The sequence below is a fragment of the Equus caballus genome, chromosome 31 (genome assembly GCF_041296265.1).
Source record: "Equus caballus isolate H_3958 breed thoroughbred chromosome 31, TB-T2T, whole genome shotgun sequence".
In the NCBI taxonomy this organism is placed as follows: Eukaryota; Metazoa; Chordata; class Mammalia; order Perissodactyla; family Equidae; genus Equus; species Equus caballus.
In genome coordinates, this window is record NC_091714.1 from 4,384,658 (window position 1) to 4,404,763 (window position 20,106).

General features: G+C 37.2%; 1 protein-coding gene across 7 annotated transcripts in view; it reads left to right on the forward strand.

Moving 5' to 3' along the window:
- Positions 1-20,106, forward strand: part of PDE10A (phosphodiesterase 10A) — a 540,491-nt gene that overhangs the window by 454,290 nt on the left and 66,095 nt on the right. For all 7 annotated transcript variants that reach the window (XM_070256511.1, XM_070256509.1, XM_023633143.2 and 4 more), the window contains 5 exons: positions 1,934-2,054; positions 3,070-3,119; positions 15,570-15,710; positions 18,170-18,325; positions 19,449-19,499. In XM_070256511.1, coding sequence (XP_070112612.1) covers positions 1,934-2,054; positions 3,070-3,119; positions 15,570-15,710; positions 18,170-18,325; positions 19,449-19,499 — 519 coding nt within the window. The remainder of the gene's footprint in view (positions 1-1,933; positions 2,055-3,069; positions 3,120-15,569; positions 15,711-18,169; positions 18,326-19,448; positions 19,500-20,106) is intronic.

The window sequence follows — 20,106 nt, forward strand, 5'->3', positions numbered from 1 at the left end:
AAGATCCCATTTCCTCAGTGAATTCAGGAAACCCCATTGGATAGCAGCAGTTCCCACGGCCATTCCTGGCCCACAACACAGAGCTCTTCACACAGGCCGCTTCACCCTCTGGAACATACTTCTCACAAACTTGATGAAGAGAGTATCTGTAGGATGTAGCCAAAGGCTGGGTAAACAGGTCTTACGGCATAAATCCATGCTAGCATCCCAGTCTTGCTAAGATTGGAATGTATAGTAGGGAAGTTCTGGCTTTTCAACGGTGTTTAGTGTTGGCCACTTTGGGGAACAGATTTCAGCCAACTCAGCCCTTGCACACTGAAGCCACTCTCTCTCCTTACTGCACCCATATCTAATGTTTGCCCCGATCCAATATTATCTTTCTTCTACACTATTTCAGCACCCTTAAGATCCATTCTCATCTGTTTCCCGGGTTTCTATACATTGGCTAAATCTCATCATTTTGGGGGAGTGTGTGCACTCTGGACAAGTCATCCTTTATACTTTATTTTCTGGGCCCTGCCTGGACTTGAGTCAGTTTATAGGTCAAGAGTTAAGAGAGGTGGTGAATGATCAGCAGTCCCTTATGAAGCCACTAGAGGAGGCTAGGCAGACTTCGGGCATTAAAGGCATCAGGCTCCATTGGAGTCTGCCTGTATGTCCCATGTCACTGAAGTCTTCCTTCACTGACCATCCGGTTTACAAAGATAACCCTCTCCCTCCAAAGGTGTTCATGCTCAGCCTTTCCTGCCCCGCTTTCTGCATAGCACCTGTCGCCTTCCGTCACACCATATAGTTTCCCTATTTATTCTCTTCCAACTGGACTGTAAGTTCCTCAAGGACTGGAATTTTATTTTGCTCATCCTCTAGTGTCTCTCATGTCTAGAAGAGTGCCTGCATGTAGAAGATTGTCAGGATTGCTGGTACATATTTGGGAAATGATTGATTGATTCATCCATTCTTTCGTTTGTTTATTCCTTCCGCAGATGTTTATTGAGTACCCAATAACAGCAAGTCATCAGCCTTAGGAGTGAAAGATGTCTGGGTGGTCAAGAGAGAGACAGGTGGCTTGAGACAGTTTCCGAGGCAGACAGACACCACATTTTGTAGAGTGTGGGAGGCCACTCTGTGAGGAGTTTGTCGGTTATTCTAAGTGAAACGGGAAGGCCCAGGACTATTTTAACCCAGGAAATGACAGAGTTTTATTTTATTTTTAAAGTTTGCCGTGGCTGTTGTTTGGAGAGGAGGCAAGCTTGGGAGCGGGGCAATTTGTTAGAAGACTGTTTTTCAGTACTTGTAGAGAAGACACACAGTGGTAGCTTGTGCTGGGAGTAGCTGAGATTTAGCTTCCACCGTCTTCCCAAACCCCTTGTCCCCCTGCTGTTGTCCCTGGTACCACGATAAAGCCTAGTGCTCTGGACTTGTGCGACGGCTGCTCCCGCAGGGGCGGCTGGAGTGCACACCTCTTCCTCCTGTTTTAGTGGCATATTTGAGATCCGACTAGGGTGGCAGCCACATTGATGCAAATAACTGGAGAGTAATAACAAACTTTGTTTCACCCAGTGCAGTGCATACTGGTGACTCTTCTAGCTTGTCACAATATTTCCTTCAGTTAGCAAACTTTTATACTATTTTTACTGATCAAGTTGCCTGATACATTATTTACAAAACTTTAGAAACAGTCATAATCTGTAACATTTGATATTTTAATATAAATAAGCCTACGTGGAGTCTATAGATATTCTTAGTAAGTCGTAGCAATTTAAATTTTCAATCTATTGTTATAGTAAATTATGGTATTTAAATCATGCTCTATAAAAGCATAATCAACAGCTAGTAATAACATTAAATATATTAATAGTATGTTTTACAAACTAAGGAATTTTTGTTTTATTATGTTTAATTATGCCCTTTCTTTTTATTTTTTTATTCAAAGTACCAAGATACGAATATGCAGGGAGTTGTATATGAACTTAACAGCTATATAGAACAGCGGCTGGATACTGGGGGAGACAACCAGCTTCTCCTCTATGAACTGAGTAGCATCATTAAAATAGGTAAGGAATGTTTTGTATTCCTCTTGGTAGAAAAAAATGAACCAAGAATTCTTTTATTCCGTTGCAAAAAGTGGCAAAAATAATTCACATACTAAGAGGCAAATGCAAGTCATTTATTTACTTCGATTCTCGGGCTATGTTTGAAGTGAAAATATTTTATTCTGAAACTACCAGAATGAGTCAAACCTAAAAATTGCTAAGTTATCTGATCCCAAAAAAGCATCTTCCTGATGTATAAATGGAATATACTATGACTTCTAATTAAAACCTGGTGTTCTGTGGAAAGTACAGTTTTAGTGAATTATATCACATCTTTAGAAAAGGAATCATTAATTTTTAAGGAAGAAAAAACATTTTAAATTTACTTGGAGAGATGACAAATTTATGTGTCATTATCACTGTTTTGCTAATGAGGAAGCCTTGGCAAAGACAGGCCAAATAGCTTACCCAGGGCCACCCAGGTGGAAGGACTTACGCAGGGGTTTATATGCAGGTGCTCCCTCAAGAATGATCTATTAACTGCTCTGATAATTGCCTTCAGATGACCCAGAAGCAGTTTTAGAAGAGTTAAATTATGTTCTCTTCGGTGATGATATGTAGATGTGTACATTATCCTTGTTGATACTTATAATGGTTATTTAATACTATGAAAATCACTTCTGGTATTTTTTAATACTTAAAAAATTAAATACAGTTCTCAAATTTCAAAAATATTTTCCGATAATTCTGCTATTTAAAGTTTGACAAATACATTCTTTCACAGTACCTTGACTGCTGGATATGCATTTGAGGATGTCACATCGTAACATTTGCAATAGCTGATGAAAAAATAAATGAGAATATTCTACTTAATTGAATTAAGCCGTGAATTATTTTGTTCAGTTTACTGCACGACCATTAATTATGTTAACAAATGCATTCAAAAGACTCCTATCTGAGGGCTCACCTTAGAGAATTCATACATGTTATATTCTTCTATTGAGATTAGTTTCTTCCTTTCTTATTACTTTGGCAGCCACAAAAGCTGATGGATTTGCACTGTATTTCCTTGGAGAGTGCAATAATGTAAGTACCTAAATTTAGATTTTGGTGCTGTAGATAAGAAAAATGTCATTAGCTTTATTAAAAAGATAAAGTGTTATGTTGCAAACAATTTGACAGATGTGTTGTAATTAAGTATTTTAAGCTGATTTTGTATTTCGTTTCTATATGTGGTTATTACCAGCTCAGAGTTTTAGCAACATGGCAACATGTAGGCATGAGATTTTATAACGTCCTTATTGTTTGGTGTTGGTTTGTGGTCTCCTCTCTTATGAATGGCATTTCTAGACTCAACTGTTTTGTAAGGAAGTTCTTTCAGTGCCATTTGCCTGGTGTCGTCGTGGACAGCCTGTGCCCGTTTCTACACACAATCCGCAGGAGGATAAAATGAGAACAAAAGTTCAACGTTTTTGATGTGATTTTTAATGTTTTTTTAAGAGGACTCTGAAAGTGCCGTGATGGAATTGTTAACTCTTGGTCTCTAAGCTCCGTGGCCGTGGCTCAGCCTGGTTCATGGTCCGGCCCATTCAGGTCTACCTGCTCCAGTCTTCAGAGGAACAGGCTGGGCTCTGTGCTTCTGCTTTAACCTAAAGTACAGCCCACTGTCCAGTGTGGCGTATACATGCACTTTCAAAAGTATTTCGAGACAGTCAGTTACTGGCTTTTGAGTTTTGTTATGGTATTAAAAACATGTACATAACATGTTTTAGAATAATATTCTGGGCCGATAAAACTTATACTCATAGCTTAAATATAGAAAACCCACTTACACATTGATTTGGCAAACTTTTACTGTGTATTTCTTACTGTTAGGCATTGTTATTTGAGATTTGGCATGTATTTGTGCAAAGTGATACTCATATTCCTGAGTGTTCAAAATGTGTGTTATTTGTATTATGTAAAATGTTACTAGGAATAGAGACACAGGTACTGCAGGATTTTTAACAGTACTCGACATTACAGTAGTGCAAAGCATGGAAGTCATTGCACAAAAAATATTTATTGGTTGATTTACTCTACTCATAATTGAGCCTCTCCATTTGCCAGCCTTTGTTTTCCATTGTATTGTAATTATGTTACAAAATTAAAAGCTCTTTAGGGCAAGGACCTTTTTCTTTCACTCGTATATTCACCAACATCTCTCCTAGTGTCTTTCATATAAACAGTCAGACGAGTGTTTATTAAATTGAGTTATTCAGATATTACTACTACTTCTAAATGCCTTCACTGTATTTCAGACACTGGTAGTATTTTGAAATAGCCAAGCTACTAAAATAATAAGTAGATCTCACTTTTACCTGTTCATTCTAAAAATTTATTTCTAAAATTTTGGGATTTTTTTAATTAAAAAATTAAGAATTCCTTTAAGAAAATTTGTATATAATTTGCAGATATTTTTATAATTTATCCATATGTATAATAGCTCAGTGTAATCGTGATGTCACATCTCCTTACTCCTTCCCTGAGATGTTCAGACAACCACAGGGTTGGCCAGGCAGCCATGTTTGTATCATGGGACCTTTTCCTTCCAATCCCACTTCCTGGGACCAATCAGATTCTCTGCTGAAACCTGGATCTTGGACTCAGCATTTATAGCTGTTTCCCTCAAAAGAAGTGATGTGAAACTTGGAACTGAGGCTGCCACTATGGGATGTCCCTCTTCTGTGTGTGGAGGAGGATGGGGAGCACTCGTTTGCAGAGGTCAAAAGGGACAGCAACCAGAGGCCCTGGGCCTGCCGGGTGTGAGAGCATCAGAAAGCTCTTGGATTTAAATTTCCAATCCAGTCTACTCTAATCTTCATCACTTGGCTGTATGTTTCACTTTATTGTCTGCAGACTTCTTTATACGTTGACCTCGGTGAAGTAGCTTCCTCAAATACACGATTTAGAAAAAGCTTTTGTATGTACAACGTTCTCAATTGTAATTCTACGTCTACCAATTCTGAGTCTTTCACTTTTTACTCACCATTCACTTTCGTAACTTAATTGAGGGGAAGATGTCGTATTCTCTCAGGCTTTAGTCACTGCTTATTCTAAACTCCTAAGGCCGTTAATTTACTCCATGTGATTTTCTCCAGGTCATCAGTTCCTCTCTCCTTTCTCTCTCACATCTCAGGGACGGCTGTGTCTTGTTCAATGGTGTATCCCTCGGAACAGCAGGGTACACAGCCAAACTGTAGCTTTTCTGACATCCATAAGTCAGATCCCAGTCTGTTATGCTTCCTTAATATCATATACTTCTTCATTGAATTCAAGCGGATCTGTAATTACATATATATCCTTGATTTCTGTGATTGGTTGCTTATCTGCCTTTCTCACTAGATTAGAAGCTTCAGGAAGGCAGAGACTGTCTCTCTGGAGGATAACTTTAGGAGATAATTACTGTGTTTTGCTAACTGTATTCTTTCCTTTGTGTATTCCACATAGATAACTGGCCCTTATTCTTTAACCCTGGGATTTCTGTGGGTAGGAAGAAGACATATGGTCTGAGGTCTGAGGTTCACTCAAGTGTTTCTTTAGATGTGTCTACGTAGTTACCACTTTCTTTGCTCTTCATTTCTTCTGCCATCTCAGGTATTCCATTTGGACTCATTTTTCTTCTATCCCGTAGAATTTCCCTTAGTGAGAATCCGCCGATGGGAAACTCAGTTTTTGTCTGTCTGAATGTGTCTTCATTTCACCACTTCCCTGAAAGATATTTTTGCTGTATAGAGAATTCAAGTTGATAAATATGTTCTCTCCATATATTGACTATAATATAGTTACTTTTTGGTTGTTTGTTGATTGGTCTCAGTCCTCCATTCTAGTTTTTTGTTCCCTGGACATATTTTCAAGCTTATCTTTTATTTCTTGAAATATATTAAGTATACTCTTTTATATTGTTTTGTCTTCTTTCTGAATTTATGGTTGATGGTGACTTATTTGCTCCTGTGTTTTATGTTTGTTTGTTTGTTTTTAGCCGTGAATAGTATTCTTCTTTGGGCCCTTTTAATTGGATATTCTTGAGGTTTGTGTTGAAGTTCCTTTCCTAGAAATGGGATATGTGTTTATTTTTGCCAGTCACCTAAGGCACTACCAATCCAGGACTATTTTAATTAAATAATCTAATTGCGATTTTTTTCAGACTGCAAAGTGTTATGGATTCAAACCTCAAATGCACGTGATGCATAGTTATGATTTCTGAGAGGAGGTTTTTATTTTCCCTCCAGCAGTAAATTCAAGATAATCTGTTTTCCTTGTAATGCCCTTGCAGCTGTAAGTGTGTTTACTCTTTAGCGTAAGATGAGGACATAGCCCCATACAGGGGTCTCCTCGTAGACTTCCCAGGTAGAGAGGTCCCGGGTTTTCTCTCTTGTGTCCTGTTAGCCACGTGGCTTTCCTGAGGGAAGGTCAGTGTATCTAGGCTCTGGTTGATACTCAAGAAAAAAACCACTTTGCTGATTTCTTGGAGTTCCTTTATTTACTTCCTTTTAGATTTCTGTGGATTCCTTCCATTCTTCTCAGCCTGGCAAAAAAGATTTGTAAAATATACTTTATCCAGCCTTTAAATAGTTTTAAAATGGCTTTTTTCAGGAATGTCAAATTATCTAATCTACCGTATTGCTTGCAACAGATGTTGACATACTTGTAAAATGTAGCCAAACGTATTAAATAAAATAAAAGTTTTTTTGGCACTCATGAGCAGATACATGTATATTTTCTTATATTCCTTCCTTTATCCATAAATGTTAGTATATTATAAATATTTATCAGTGTTTTTAAAAATTGGATCGGGATTTTGACTCAGCTAAAAAGCTTTTCTTAAATAACTCATTTTCAAAACGAAATGTATGTGCTTTAATGACAAAATTGTAATAATGCAACCCAAATAGACTGAGATAAAATTTTAGGCTATATCAATAAATACCAAGGATTAACATAGCAATGAGAGGAATTATAAAATTCTTATAAAAGTACCAATTTCTTTTGTTCATGAATGAGAATCAGTAGAGATCATTTAATTTCTGAAATGGATGCATCAAGAAATATAATTTAAGTAATGTTTAAATATATCGAAATTGCACTAGTAGAATTAAAAACCACATTCATTTTACCAGAGAGCAAAAATTTAAAGAAAACTTTGAAAGTTAAGGAGAAGATAGAAAATAAACTAAATAGTATTTAGTGAAAAATAAAACATAAAATATGACTGTGGAACTCATTTTGAAAGATATCACAACAAGATTACAAGTAGAATAGGTCCAGCTATTAAAAGAAAAAAATCTTAAATCAGGTTTAAAAACCCCATAACTTTGTTCTGTTTTATAGAGATGCGTATGAGCAAAGTGAGTCAGGAAAGGTTCACAATAAAGGGAATTTTAGATGGAGCCAACCTACTCCAGAAAAATGCAGACTAAAGGAGAATAAGTGCCACATATCAGTAACAAAGTTGAATTCAAGGAATAAAAGCATTAAATAGGAAAAGAGAGTCACTTGGTCTGTGAAAGATTTAGTCTACGGTGAAGGGAGGGCTGTTAGGGAGTTTCTACAGTAAATATTGGTGCATTGAAATTCATAGAGCAAAACAGTCCTACCAAAAAGTGAACAGAAAAACACAATTTAGAGGATGTTAATAATATCATTAGTTGGGTTTATCCAAATATGTATGTCTATGTATTAAACTCAGTATATTATTTTGGGATTTACCAACTTGGGGTTCCCTTTCTTCTTTGATTAGACCCTACTTTGATGCATTTGGCCCCCATTTAAGAATTCGGATCTGTTACAATGGCTAAAAACAAGGAAATTAAATAATATGCTAAGTAACTCTTTGGGCAAAGAAAAAATTTAAATACAGTTAATGGAATATTTAGAGAATAATATTTATGAAAATGAATTACAGTATTGCTGAAGCTCTGGACAAAGTTACTCACAGTGAAAAATTGACATCTTTAAAGTATTAAACATTCTCTATACATTTTTGAAGCATTAATAAATAAGCTGACAAAATAAGTTAATGTATTGATTCAACACATTTTTGGTGGGTGTTACCACGTGGTCGTGTTCTAGTTACTAGCGGCATTGTAGTAAATTAAAATCTCTGCCCTCTTAGGATTTACCAATTTAACCTAAGAATATAGAAAACTAAAATCTATATAAACAAGGAAATATAACAACTATACAGATTAAATTATTTGCTAACCTAGTTAGCAAAAAAGAGACGATGGAATTATATATAATTTTAATAATTTTAAAATATAGCACAACAATAGATATAGTGAAAATGACAAATTATGAGAGGATACTTGTGTTAGTAAATGTGAAAATCTAGATAAAATGGACAGTTTTCGAGGAAGATATAAATTGCTCCATTTAATGCAAATGATGATAAAAAACCTAATACACCAGTAAATGGAAGAAATTGAAAACAGTGTTAAAATAATGCTTTTCTAAAAGCCGGGAGGACATTTATTCACCAGAATGTTTTCTGAGCACATCCTTGTTCAAACAGTTGTAAACCTGGGCTACAGTGATGGACCAGAACAGGTTCCTGTTCTTTTTTTGTGTACATCTCACTGGGGATAGCCCTTCAGGAGAGAGAATTCCTGTGCTATCTCTACACTGTTTCAGAGTTTGGAGAAAGAAGGAAAGCTTCCCAGTAAGTAGTTTAGCTTTCCAAAGAATTTTGATTCTGGAATTGGATTGCGTGAGTTCCAGTTCACTACTTCTCGACTTTGTTAAGATTTTTAAACTTTCTAAACCTTAATTTAACTTCCATTGGGTAAATGTGTCATGAACGTTTTTCATTCAACAAACCATTTTAGACACTTGCTATGTACCAAAACTGTGCTAAATTGCTGAACATGCAAAGGTGAATAAAAACTCATTCCTGTCATCAAAGAATGTACAACCAGTAGGGGAAATCGAGAAATCCTTAATTGTAGAACGTGGTCTTAAGTGCAAGCAATGAGGAACCCACGGTGCTCTGGGATCCTGAATTTGGTGGGAGTCGTGGAGATTTGGGGGTGGACCACATTAGAAACAGTTTGGATGATCAGCCCTGTTTGAACAGGGCTTGGAAGACCTCTCACTTAGTAGAGAAGGAGGGAAAATAAAGGACTTTTTTAGGAAGAAGAAGCAATTTGTAAGAAATCTGGAACTAAAAAAGGAAGCAGTGTATTTTTATGTCCTAGCCCTTAGCAGTGCCTGACACATAACATATGCAAGATGCTCTTGAAATGTTTGTTGGAAAACCTGATTTTTCCATCATTAACATCTTGCTTAATTCACTGTCTAATGTTTCTACAGTTTTGCTCTTTTGTACCCGGTCGTGTCCTCCAACTGATACGTAACACACTTTATCCTGTTATCATTATAGCTTTCCTTGTGATATCCATAAGAGTTGTTCGTAAAAGCTGAAAACCTCATGAACTCTAACTGTACTTTAGATTTTTAATTCATAACGTAAGTTCATAGATAGCTTTTCAGATAGGAGTTTTAGAATTTAGAGCCAGTAGTTCAGAATAATCGGGTGACCTTTTTCAATAGCACAGTGAACTTTAGTGGGTTCGTTTTTAAGAATTATGTAAACAAAGTTAGTGATCTATTTCAAGTTCCAGGTGAGTGTGGGGGCAAGTTGCTCATGGCCATGTGCGTAGATCAAAATTCATTTACTATCCAGTGCCATCTAGTGTCGTGTAAGAAAAATAACTCAATGGTAAGCCTAACTAATTTTCTTCTTAAAAAGTATTTCTAAAATTTAACTGCTTGTGAGTTGAAGCCTTTAAAAGAAAAATGGGGTTTGAAGTGATCTTTGAATTGTGTAAGGAAAGAAAGATGAGAAGGGAAAGAAAGAAAGATGAGAGCAAGTGTTGACCAGTGAAGTGGACTTATCTGTTTAGTTGATGTCAGTGAGTCAGATTTTTCTATTTCATCAAAAAAATCTCGTCTTTTAAAGAATAAATGGATAGCCTATTCTGTTGTTCATTTTCCACCATATCTATTTCTCCAAATTTGTTTTTTTCTAAATTGAATGCTTTTTTATTCCTACATTGAGCCCACCTACTGGTTATGACAACTATTACCAATCTTCTCTAATTTAAATTGTCTAACTTTGAAAAGGTGGGTGAAAATTTGCTGTTATTACAAAAATGTTGGCTAGTTCATAATGAGTTTCTTTGAGCAGTTGAAAAAGCTAATTCATCTCCTACCGTGGCGTGGCGTCTGGGCTGAGTTCCGGCTCTGCCCAGTATCCGTGGTGATATTGGGAGGTGAGGGGATTAACAATCATGGCACCTCCAGAGCTCTCGACTAGGAATAAAGAACCACAGCACTCATTCGTCAGCTTACGTGCCCCAGATGCAGTTAATTTCTTGTCTGGAAAAGGTAGAGGTGGTTGAGGTTTGAAACTTTGAAACTTTCCTTGTTTTTAGTTGTTTGTCTCTAGCCTCTAAAAAATGTTTGTGCTAATAAAAGTTTTTATAAATTCATACAACATTAGTGTAGGAGTTAATTTTAGAGACTCAGTTCAACACCAGATTTTATAGATGAATTAGACATTGGAAATGTATGCAGGAAAGTCTTAATACATTCCAAAATATCAGGTAGTAATGTTTGATAAAGAGCAGTTTTCATTCATCCTCCTATGAAAATAGTATCATGATTTTTATCTTATTAATCTGAACATCCCAGTGAGATCCTTATGTCAAAGGTCATAATGATTGATTTTGAAAAATAAAGTCTCTATTTGCTTTGCAAGTTACTATAGAACTTATTTACACCCGTCATTTGTTAATGCAATAATGCTGGCCCTTCACCATGAAAAATTTTAAATATATCTTATAAAACAAGTCATGATTATTTTGACACATTAGGAACCAAAGCAAGACTTGCCTTGCCAGATCACAAAATGTACTATAAACTTACAGTAATTAAAACAGCGTGGTAAACAAATAAATCTAAAAAGTACAGAATTGAGGGGTCAGAAACAGACCCATGTGTTCTTGGCGATTTTGTATGTGATGAAGGTGGCAGTGGGAAAAAGACCAGTCAACACACCACCGTCTATTTGATTATTTCTGTGGACTAAATACAGGTAGATTTAATAAACTTTCCCATCACTGAAGACATATAAAATTCAGCCTCTCATTTAGAGGTTTGTCACTGACTTTTTCTGTTTGTGACAGTGACTGCTCATCAGTCCATTCAGTTACTAAAATCGTGAAGAACAGTGATTGTGGAACACACGGTTCAAACCAGTGACTCGTCTTCAGTCAGGAATGGACGTTATGAAGGGAGCTTCAGCACAGATGAATTGTGTGGAGTAAAAAAACCCACAAGCCCCCCCAAAAAGAGTAGGAAACCACAAATACCCAGGAGAGAAAGTAAGGCTGTGACAGCATCAGAAACAGCTGTCTGTCTGCCTCAGGCTGGTCCTCATTTTTCCTTCCTGCCTGAGCTTTTGGCTTTCACATGACAACTTACTCAATATTGTGTTAACACTTGCCTTCAGCTCTCATTCGGAAAAATTTCTCTTTGATAAATATGAAGAAAAATCATGAGCTAATTAGTAAAACAAATATAAAAGTTCCCACTATAAAGAATTATTTAATTTTTTGACAATTATTTATCATCCACAGGAGTTTTCCAGATTCAATCAAGTAATTGAAAGATTTCTAAACCATTTATCTTCAGCAAGCCTGATATACACAAGAGCTTGCATTATGTTTATCTGTTTCTTGTGCATCTATAGAAACCCTATATAGGGACAATAAATGTTTTATAATATTAAATAAATTATCTTCTAATAATAGAGGAATGTATAAGCTATCCTATCACTATCAAATTGTGAAGCTAAGTATAACTCGAAGTTGTTATTAAATCCAGCCTTAATGGGCACAGCAAAGTCATCCCCAAAAGATGTCTGTTGTATATCTTCAAACAAAAAACTAATAAAATCAACAATTATAAGGGAAAAACATCCAAAGCTACTGTTGAGAGCTTGCTCCAGAGTTTACCTTCTGTTACTGTCCCGGGAAGTTCCTTTTCAGAGTTATCTAGACCGCTCAGTTCAATTTAAGTTCATTTCCTGCAGTTCTGACTTTGGTAGAGAAAAGGAGCATTAGTCAACATACCTCTCACAATTAACTCTCTCATCGTTTGGGGAAAGCGTTGTCAACTGCGATTTTTCTTCAGGCTCAATATACCATAGCCTGAAAAAAAGTGAACTTTTTTTCTTGCAGACATCTCTCTTCCTGTTCTTAAACCCTTTTTCTACTCTTCTCTCAATCTTCAGACAGGGCGACACACTGAATTGTATTGTGACAATGACAGCTACTAAATCGAATGACAGTCTTGCTTCATCTGTGCCATAGATATGTTGGTGGCCAATGGAATTATAGTAACTTGAAAATCAATGACTCTGATTTCTCGCCTCCTTCATATAAATAAGGCAAACTTGTCCTTTATCATCTCATATATAGTTAAATTTTTAAAATCATCTTAAAATATAGAACTTGTATTTAAACATTTCAAGCTTCATCTTTTTTAAAAGAAATGCTTAAAGTATATTTTTCATGGGCGTTGTCTTATTAGCAAATACCACTTAAGCACAGTCCTAAGTGATGTAGATATACGTGTGAATAAAAATATTTTGAACTTCGCTTCTAATCTTTAAACAGTGTGATGACTTATTTAGCATGGCCGGGGTTGACTCAAAGCTCTGACTTCCTCCGTCCTGCTCCCAGTCGACTGAAGGAGCTTGAGTTTATAGGGTTCACTCTCTTGTGATCATAAGTAAGACTTTATTTGAATAAAGGGTCCTCGGACATTACAAAGCTTGGAAACCCCTTATCTAATAAGTTGACAATTACATCCAACATAGACCTAGCTTATAGCTTAGTAAGAGCAGGGACTAATAAATAGTACATGTTTAAATTAACAGGATTGTCTAATACTTAGGGTTCAAAAGGTCTTCAACCTTTTAAGTGACAGCAATCCAGTTTAACATAAGAGTAAAGTGAAGTATCGGGAGAAATTACCTGAACTGTGATTTCGATTTGAGTAGGTAATCATAATACAATTATGTCAAAATATGGCCCCCGGTCACTCGATGATTTGTTTAGCAATTCTTATTTAGTAGATATTTAAAAATGTGATTAGGTTTAGTCAGAATAACTGATCATACTTTTAAAAACATTTATTTTAAAATAGCTTCAGAACTGTACCCTCCCACCCAGTCATTTGAAAGGGGAAGATACACCCAGATTTGTCTTAAATTTTTTTTGTGCAGAAACGAGCAAAGTTTTTATCAGGTGCATTCTGAATCTGTAATTTTATGGGCAGGCCAGTTTAAGGAGTGGAGTGATTGAGTATTAGAAAAAGAAATAATATTCTGAGAAAGGAAGGTTTTTGATGAAAATGAGAAGTATGAGCAAATCACTTTGACCTGTAGTTATGGATCCTGTCTTCAGATCCGTGTGCCAAGTCTGTAGGGAGGTTGGGCCCAATGTGGGTCTGTTTCTTGTATGATAGTGTCTTGACCCCAAGGACAGCTTACTTTTTTTTTTTCCCAAGTAATTTTATTGGGGTTATAATGGTTTATAACATTGTGTAATTTCAGGTGTACATTACTATTTATCAATTTCTGAATACACTTCATTATGTTCACTCCTAGTAGTCTAATTTTTATCCATCACCATACATATGTGCCCCTTTATGGCTTTTGCCCACTCCAACCTCCTTCCACTCTGGTAACCATTAATCTGTTCTCTTTATGCATTTATTTGTTATCTTCCACATATGAGTGAAATCATGCTGTATTTGTCTTTCTCTGTCTGGCTTATTTCACTTAACATTACACCCTCCAGGTCCATCCGTGTTGTTGCAAATGCGCCAATTTTGTCTTTTTTAAGTCTGAGTAGTATTCCATTGTCTATGTGTATATATATACCACATCTTCTTTATCCATTCATCTGTAGAAGGGCACTTGGTTTGCTTCCACATCTTGGCCATTGTGAATAATGCTGCAGTGAACATAGGGATGCATAAATCTCTTTAGATCATTGGTTTCAAGTTCTTTGGATACATACCCAGTAGTGGGATAGCTGGATCACATAGTATTTCTATTTTGAATTTTTTGAGCAATCTGCATACTGTTTTCCACAGTGGCTGTACTAGTTTCTGTTCCCACCAGCAGTGTATGAGCTTTCCCTTATCTCCACATCCTCTCCAACATTTGTTGTTTTTGTCCTGGTAATTGTAGCCATTCTGACCGGTGTAAGGTGATATCTCCTTGTAGTTTTGATTTGCGTTTCCCTAATAACTCGTGATGTTGAGCATTGTTTCATGTGCCTGTTGGCCATCTGTATATCTTCTTTGGAAATATGTCTGTTCATATCCTCTGCCCATTTTGTGATTGGGTTGTTTGGTTTTCTTTTGTTGAGTTGTATGAGTCCTTTATGTATTTTGGAGATCAACCCCTTGTCTGATAAATGATTTACAAATAATTCCTCCCAGTTGGTGAGTTGTCTTACTGTTTTGTTCTTGGTTTCCTTTGCTTTGCAGAAGCTTTTTAGTCTGATGTAGTCCCATTTGTTAGCTTTTTCTTTTGTTTCCCTTGCCCAAGTAGACATGGTATTCAAAAAGATGTTGCTAAGAACAATGTCAAAGTGTACTGCCTATATTTTCTTCTAAGAGTTTTCTGGTTTCAGGTCTTAACATTCAAATATTTAATCCATTTAGAGTTAATTTTTGTGCATGGTGTAAGATAATGGTCTACTTTCATTCTTTTGCATGTGACTGTCCAGTTTTCCCAACTCCAGTTATTGAAGAGACTTTCCTTTCTCCATTGTATGTTCTTGGCTCCTTTCTTGAAGATTAACTATCCATAGATGTGTGGTTTTATTTCTGGGCTTTCAGTTCTGATCCATTGATCTGTGTGTCTGTTTTTATACCAGTACCATGCTGTTTTGATTACTATAGCTTTGTAGTATGTTTGGAAGTCAGGGATTGTGATGCCTCCAGCTTTGTTATTTTTTCTCAGAATTGTTTTGGCTGTTCAGGGTCTTTTGTTGTTCCATGTAAATTTTTGGCTTTGTTCTATTTCTATGAAGAATGTCATTGGGATTCTGATTGGGATTGTACTGAATCTGTAGATTGCTTTAGGTAGTATGGACATTTTAAAGAATGGTTTTTAAAAAAAAATTTTTTATTTTCTATGTATCAAAATAGGAGGCTATTCTGTGAGGTTTTCTGTGCCTAGACATTCACTTAGGTGCTATATCTAGCCTGTAATTTCTGTGCACTGGAAATAAGAGAGAGAATTTCAACTCAGATACTCCAGTTTGATCACGGCAAAGCCCCTTTCTCATTTTATGTCTCTTCTTTTCCTTGGCTCAAAGATTTCTTTTGACTAGTAAGTAATATGCAGGAGTCTTTCTGTGCTGTGCCAATGTGCAGGAAACCCTGTAAAACATGCTCTTCCCTTCTTCCTAGAGCCTGTGTGTGTTCACCCCTCCAGGAATCAAGGAAGGAAAGCCCCGGCTGATCCCTGCTGGGCCCATTGCCCAGGGCACCACGATCTCTGCTTATGTGGCCAAGTCCCGGAAAACATTGCTAGTAGAAGACATCCTGGGGGTAAGTGGCTTTCTACTCTTTGTGACATTTGTCACCTGAAGGATTTAATTAAGAAAGATGACAAATCATTTTGATGTCATAATTTAGGCCGTTTTAAGAAAGCATTAAAAGCAAGATTTAGATCAATAAGTGAGTTTGTATGTAAACTAATTTTTTGCACTCAGAAAACCATATCTTGCATACCTATTAAGAGCTGGATTTGAATAGTTCTTATTTTAATACGTGCCAGTATAGTTAAGCATAAAAATGTATATTTGTGTTCGTGTAAACTAAACAATTCCTGTTTTGTGTTCCATACCCTAACAGGATATTTATGAATGAGTCAGCTATTGCTGTGTGACAGACTACCCCAATTTTAGTAGCATCATACAGCCACCACTGGTTATTTCTCATGGGTCCATGGATTGGGCTGTCCTGCTGATCTGAGCTATATTCGGCTGGGCCTGCTCATGCATCTGGGGTCAACTGGCTGTCCCTTAGCAGCAGGCTAGTCTCAGATGGCCTCAGCATTTCACGTGTCTCCCCCTACCCCTTTATGAAGGCTGCCTGGCATGTTCTAATGATGGTGGCAGGGGTCCAAGGGCAGAAGTGGAAACATGCAAGTGAGTTTCCAAGCCTCTGTTTGCATCAAATTTACTACCCTCGCATTTGCCAGAGCAAATCACGTGGGTGGGTCCAGACCCAGTATTGGAAGGTCCTGACGAAGGACACGGGTACAGGGCACGTGGCAGTTGGAACCCTTAGCACAATCTTCCACAGTGTATGTGATCACTGTGATGAAATGTCACTACATGAGGTTGGACTTTAGAAGTGACAAGTAGGGGGCTGGCCTCATGACGTAGTGGTTAAGTTTGGCACACTCAGCTTCTGCAGCAGGGCTTCACAGGTTTGGATCCCGGGAACAGACCTACACCACTCATCAGCCATGCTGTGGCAGTGACCCACATATATAGTGGAGGAAGATAGGCACAGATATTAGCTTAGGGTTAATCCTCCTCAATCAAAGAAAGAGGAAGATTGGCAACAGATGTTAGCTCAGGGCTAATCTTCCTCAGCAAAAACAAAAACAAAAAAAAGTGACAAATGTACAAACAAGTATCTAGGTGTAATGACTTTGCTCTGTAGAAGTGCTCAGTCGGAGTCATTGAAATCTGGGCTTTCATTTTGGTTTTGCCACTAATTATATGTATGACCTTGAAAAAATCAGGCAACTCGTTATTCTGTTGAATAGAAAATGTGGCTAAAAGTAAATGTTGCACAATATAGTGGATATAGACCACAGTATTGTATTATAATCATCAAACTTGCTAAGATCTTAATTATTCCCACCACAAAAAAGAAAATTGTATGACATGATAAGAGGTGCTAGCTAATGCTACAATGGCAATCAAATTACAATATAGAAATATATCAAATCAACATATTGTACACCTTAAATGTACACATTACATGTCAAATATAGTTCAGTTTAAAAAACGAAATGTTAAAGGTAAATGCTGTAGAAGTTGTCATTTGAAAATGTTCCAATCCATATGCAAGCTTTCAAAAGATCTGTAAGTTATAAGTATAGATTTGTACTCTTCTTGATTCAAGAAAAGCTTCCCACAGATAGTAGAAATTGAATAAATAGAACTGGTGTGTTGATATTAACTCACTCAATTACCCTATATTTTGTTGAGTGATTTTACTAAGCTAGAAAATCATTCAAGTCAAAGAACCAATTTCGTTTCTTATGATAAATAATTGATAATTATTGGAGTGTTTGAATACTTAGTATGGGCCTTTGAGCTTCAATGAGAATGACTATCATTAACATACGCTTTTGTATGAGTCCAACTGTAAAAATAGAAAAGAAAGAAATTTTGTATATAATTTCCTTCCTATGGTATTTACATTTGGAGTTATTTTCTCTTTTGACATTTTACCTGTAAAGCCCTAAAAAGAATTCTGGCACATAGAAGGTGATGAATGAATGAATGTTAACCATTGTAATTACTTTTATTATTGCATTAATATATTGATTAATTAAATTCTACTGTACGAAGATAAACATTAAAGCAGTGTTTGGGTATAGGTCCATGTTGCTAAAGATAAGCATTTTCCTTAAACAAGGCATATAGTGGCCATCATCATTTGGTTTTCCTTTGAAAAGGACCATTTATTATTGGTGACAAATAGGCAATTTCTGATAGAAATAAGAATCATAACTTGGGGCTGGCCTGGTGGCTCAGTGGTTAACTTCAGTGTGCTTCACTTTGGTGGCCCTGGTTCAGAACTTGGGCACAGACCTACACTGCTCATCAAGCCATGCTGTGGCGGCAACCTACATACAAAATAGAGGAAGATTGGCAACAGATCTTAGCTCAGGGCCAATCTTCCGCACCAAAAAAAAAAAAGTCGTAATTTAACAATTCCATTTTCTTCACTGAATTTATAACTTTTCTACTTTTACTTTTCAGGATGAACGATTTCCAAGAGGTACAGGACTGGAATCAGGGACTCGTATCCAGTCTGTTCTTTGTTTACCAATTGTCACTGCGATTGGTGATTTGATCGGTATCCTTGAGCTGTATCGGCACTGGGGCAAAGAAGCCTTCTGTCTCAGTCATCAGGAGGTGAGGCCTGAACACTGCTCGTTAGGACTTTAGTGGTACCTACACCGTGGAAGGTGCTCATTAATACTGTTCAGTGGGTAAATGAATGAATATTTAAAACCACACTTTGCTTAACAACGTTTCCATACTAATACTAATGATTTTTAAAACCAATTTGTTTGTTGTTTTGCAGTTATTTAGAGAAGAAACTGATTAAATTAGAAATATAGTCATTGGCTCTAGCAAGCATCTATTTTAACAATAAAAATAAAAGTATACCACATTCTGAATCGAATAGAGTAATAGGATGACTGGAGAGTTCTGACATTGGGTTGCTTTTATGTCTTCTTAAAATTGTCCTGAATGAACGTTCCAGCATCACATCCATTTGGAAAACAATAGGTTCCATTCACTATTCCCTGAATCAGAATTGGCTCATTAACACTAAAACCAAATACAGTGAGGATCTGTCTGTCTCACCCAATATACACCCAAGTCCCTCAGCGGCCTGCACCCTGTCCACTCACTAGGATGACACATCTCCTGCTCCTTCAGCCACCTCCCTTCCACCAGTCCCACTGGACCCTTGAGCAAGGCTGACGGGCTCCTAGTCAGAGCCTGTGCGTCTGTTCTCCCTCTGCTTGGACTGCGCTGTCTTCCACATCCCCACCCCCAGCCACTTCCTTTACGAACATCCTCAAACGCGGCCCTGTCAGCAGGACCTTCCTGAACACTGGGTGTAGACTTGAGCGCTTCCTGTCTCCCATCCCTTTTCTCTCTTTTGTGTCTCTTTCTCTCTGTAGCCGCCATCAGCAAGGGATACGCCGTGCACTTCACTGGTTTTCTTTCTTGTCTTTCTCTCTCCTCCCAGGACACTGTAAGCTATTCTGTTGTTTTTGGTGTTGATGCTGCGTCTCCAGCTTCCAGAATAGTGCCTGGTACCCAGCAGGCACCCGCTCAATATGTGTCCAGTGAATGAGTAATAAAAGGAGTAGAATAGCTGGTAACTTCAGAACTTGTCAGCAAAGTTTTGGAAACATTTCATCTTTGACCTCAGAAAATTCTTCATATCCATTAATGCTAGAGCCTGTCATTGGGATGTCTGCATGTGACTAATAAAAACCTGTCTCATAATTTTTTTTAGGTTGCAACAGCAAATCTTGCCTGGGCTTCAGTGGCAATACATCAGGTTCAGGTGTGTCTCTGGGATGTTTTCATGGGGCTTCCGAAGAGACAAGAATGTTTACGGGGCAGCATCGGGGAGTGGAGTGGGGGCCAATAAGTAACGCAGTGCTTATTCCTGGATAGCAGATATTTTGTTATTTCTAAATTTTTTTAATCTATTCACTTACATTTACTTACTCCCTGCCTTAAATATCTTGCAATTATTTTTATATATTTATATAAAATATAAATCATTTATGCAATAAGTGGTATGTGTCCTATTATGGCTTTTGCTTTCCACTGAAAGCCCAGGAGCTATCTCCTACTGGCAGCAACATTGATAGATATTTTTTTTGATAACTTTTTTGTTTTGTTTTTGCTGTGGAAGATTTGCTCTGAGCTAACATTGGTTGCCTATCTTCCTCTTTTTTTGCTTGAAGAAGATTGTCCCTGAGCTAACATCTATGCCAGTATTCCTCTGTTTTGTATGTGGGTCACTGACACAGCGTGGCTGAGGAGTGGTGTAGGTCTGCTCCCAGGGTCCAAACCCATGAACCCGGGCCACTGAAGCAGAGCATACCAAACTTACCCATGATGCCATGGGGCCTACCCGAGTATCAGTGGTATTTTTATGACTC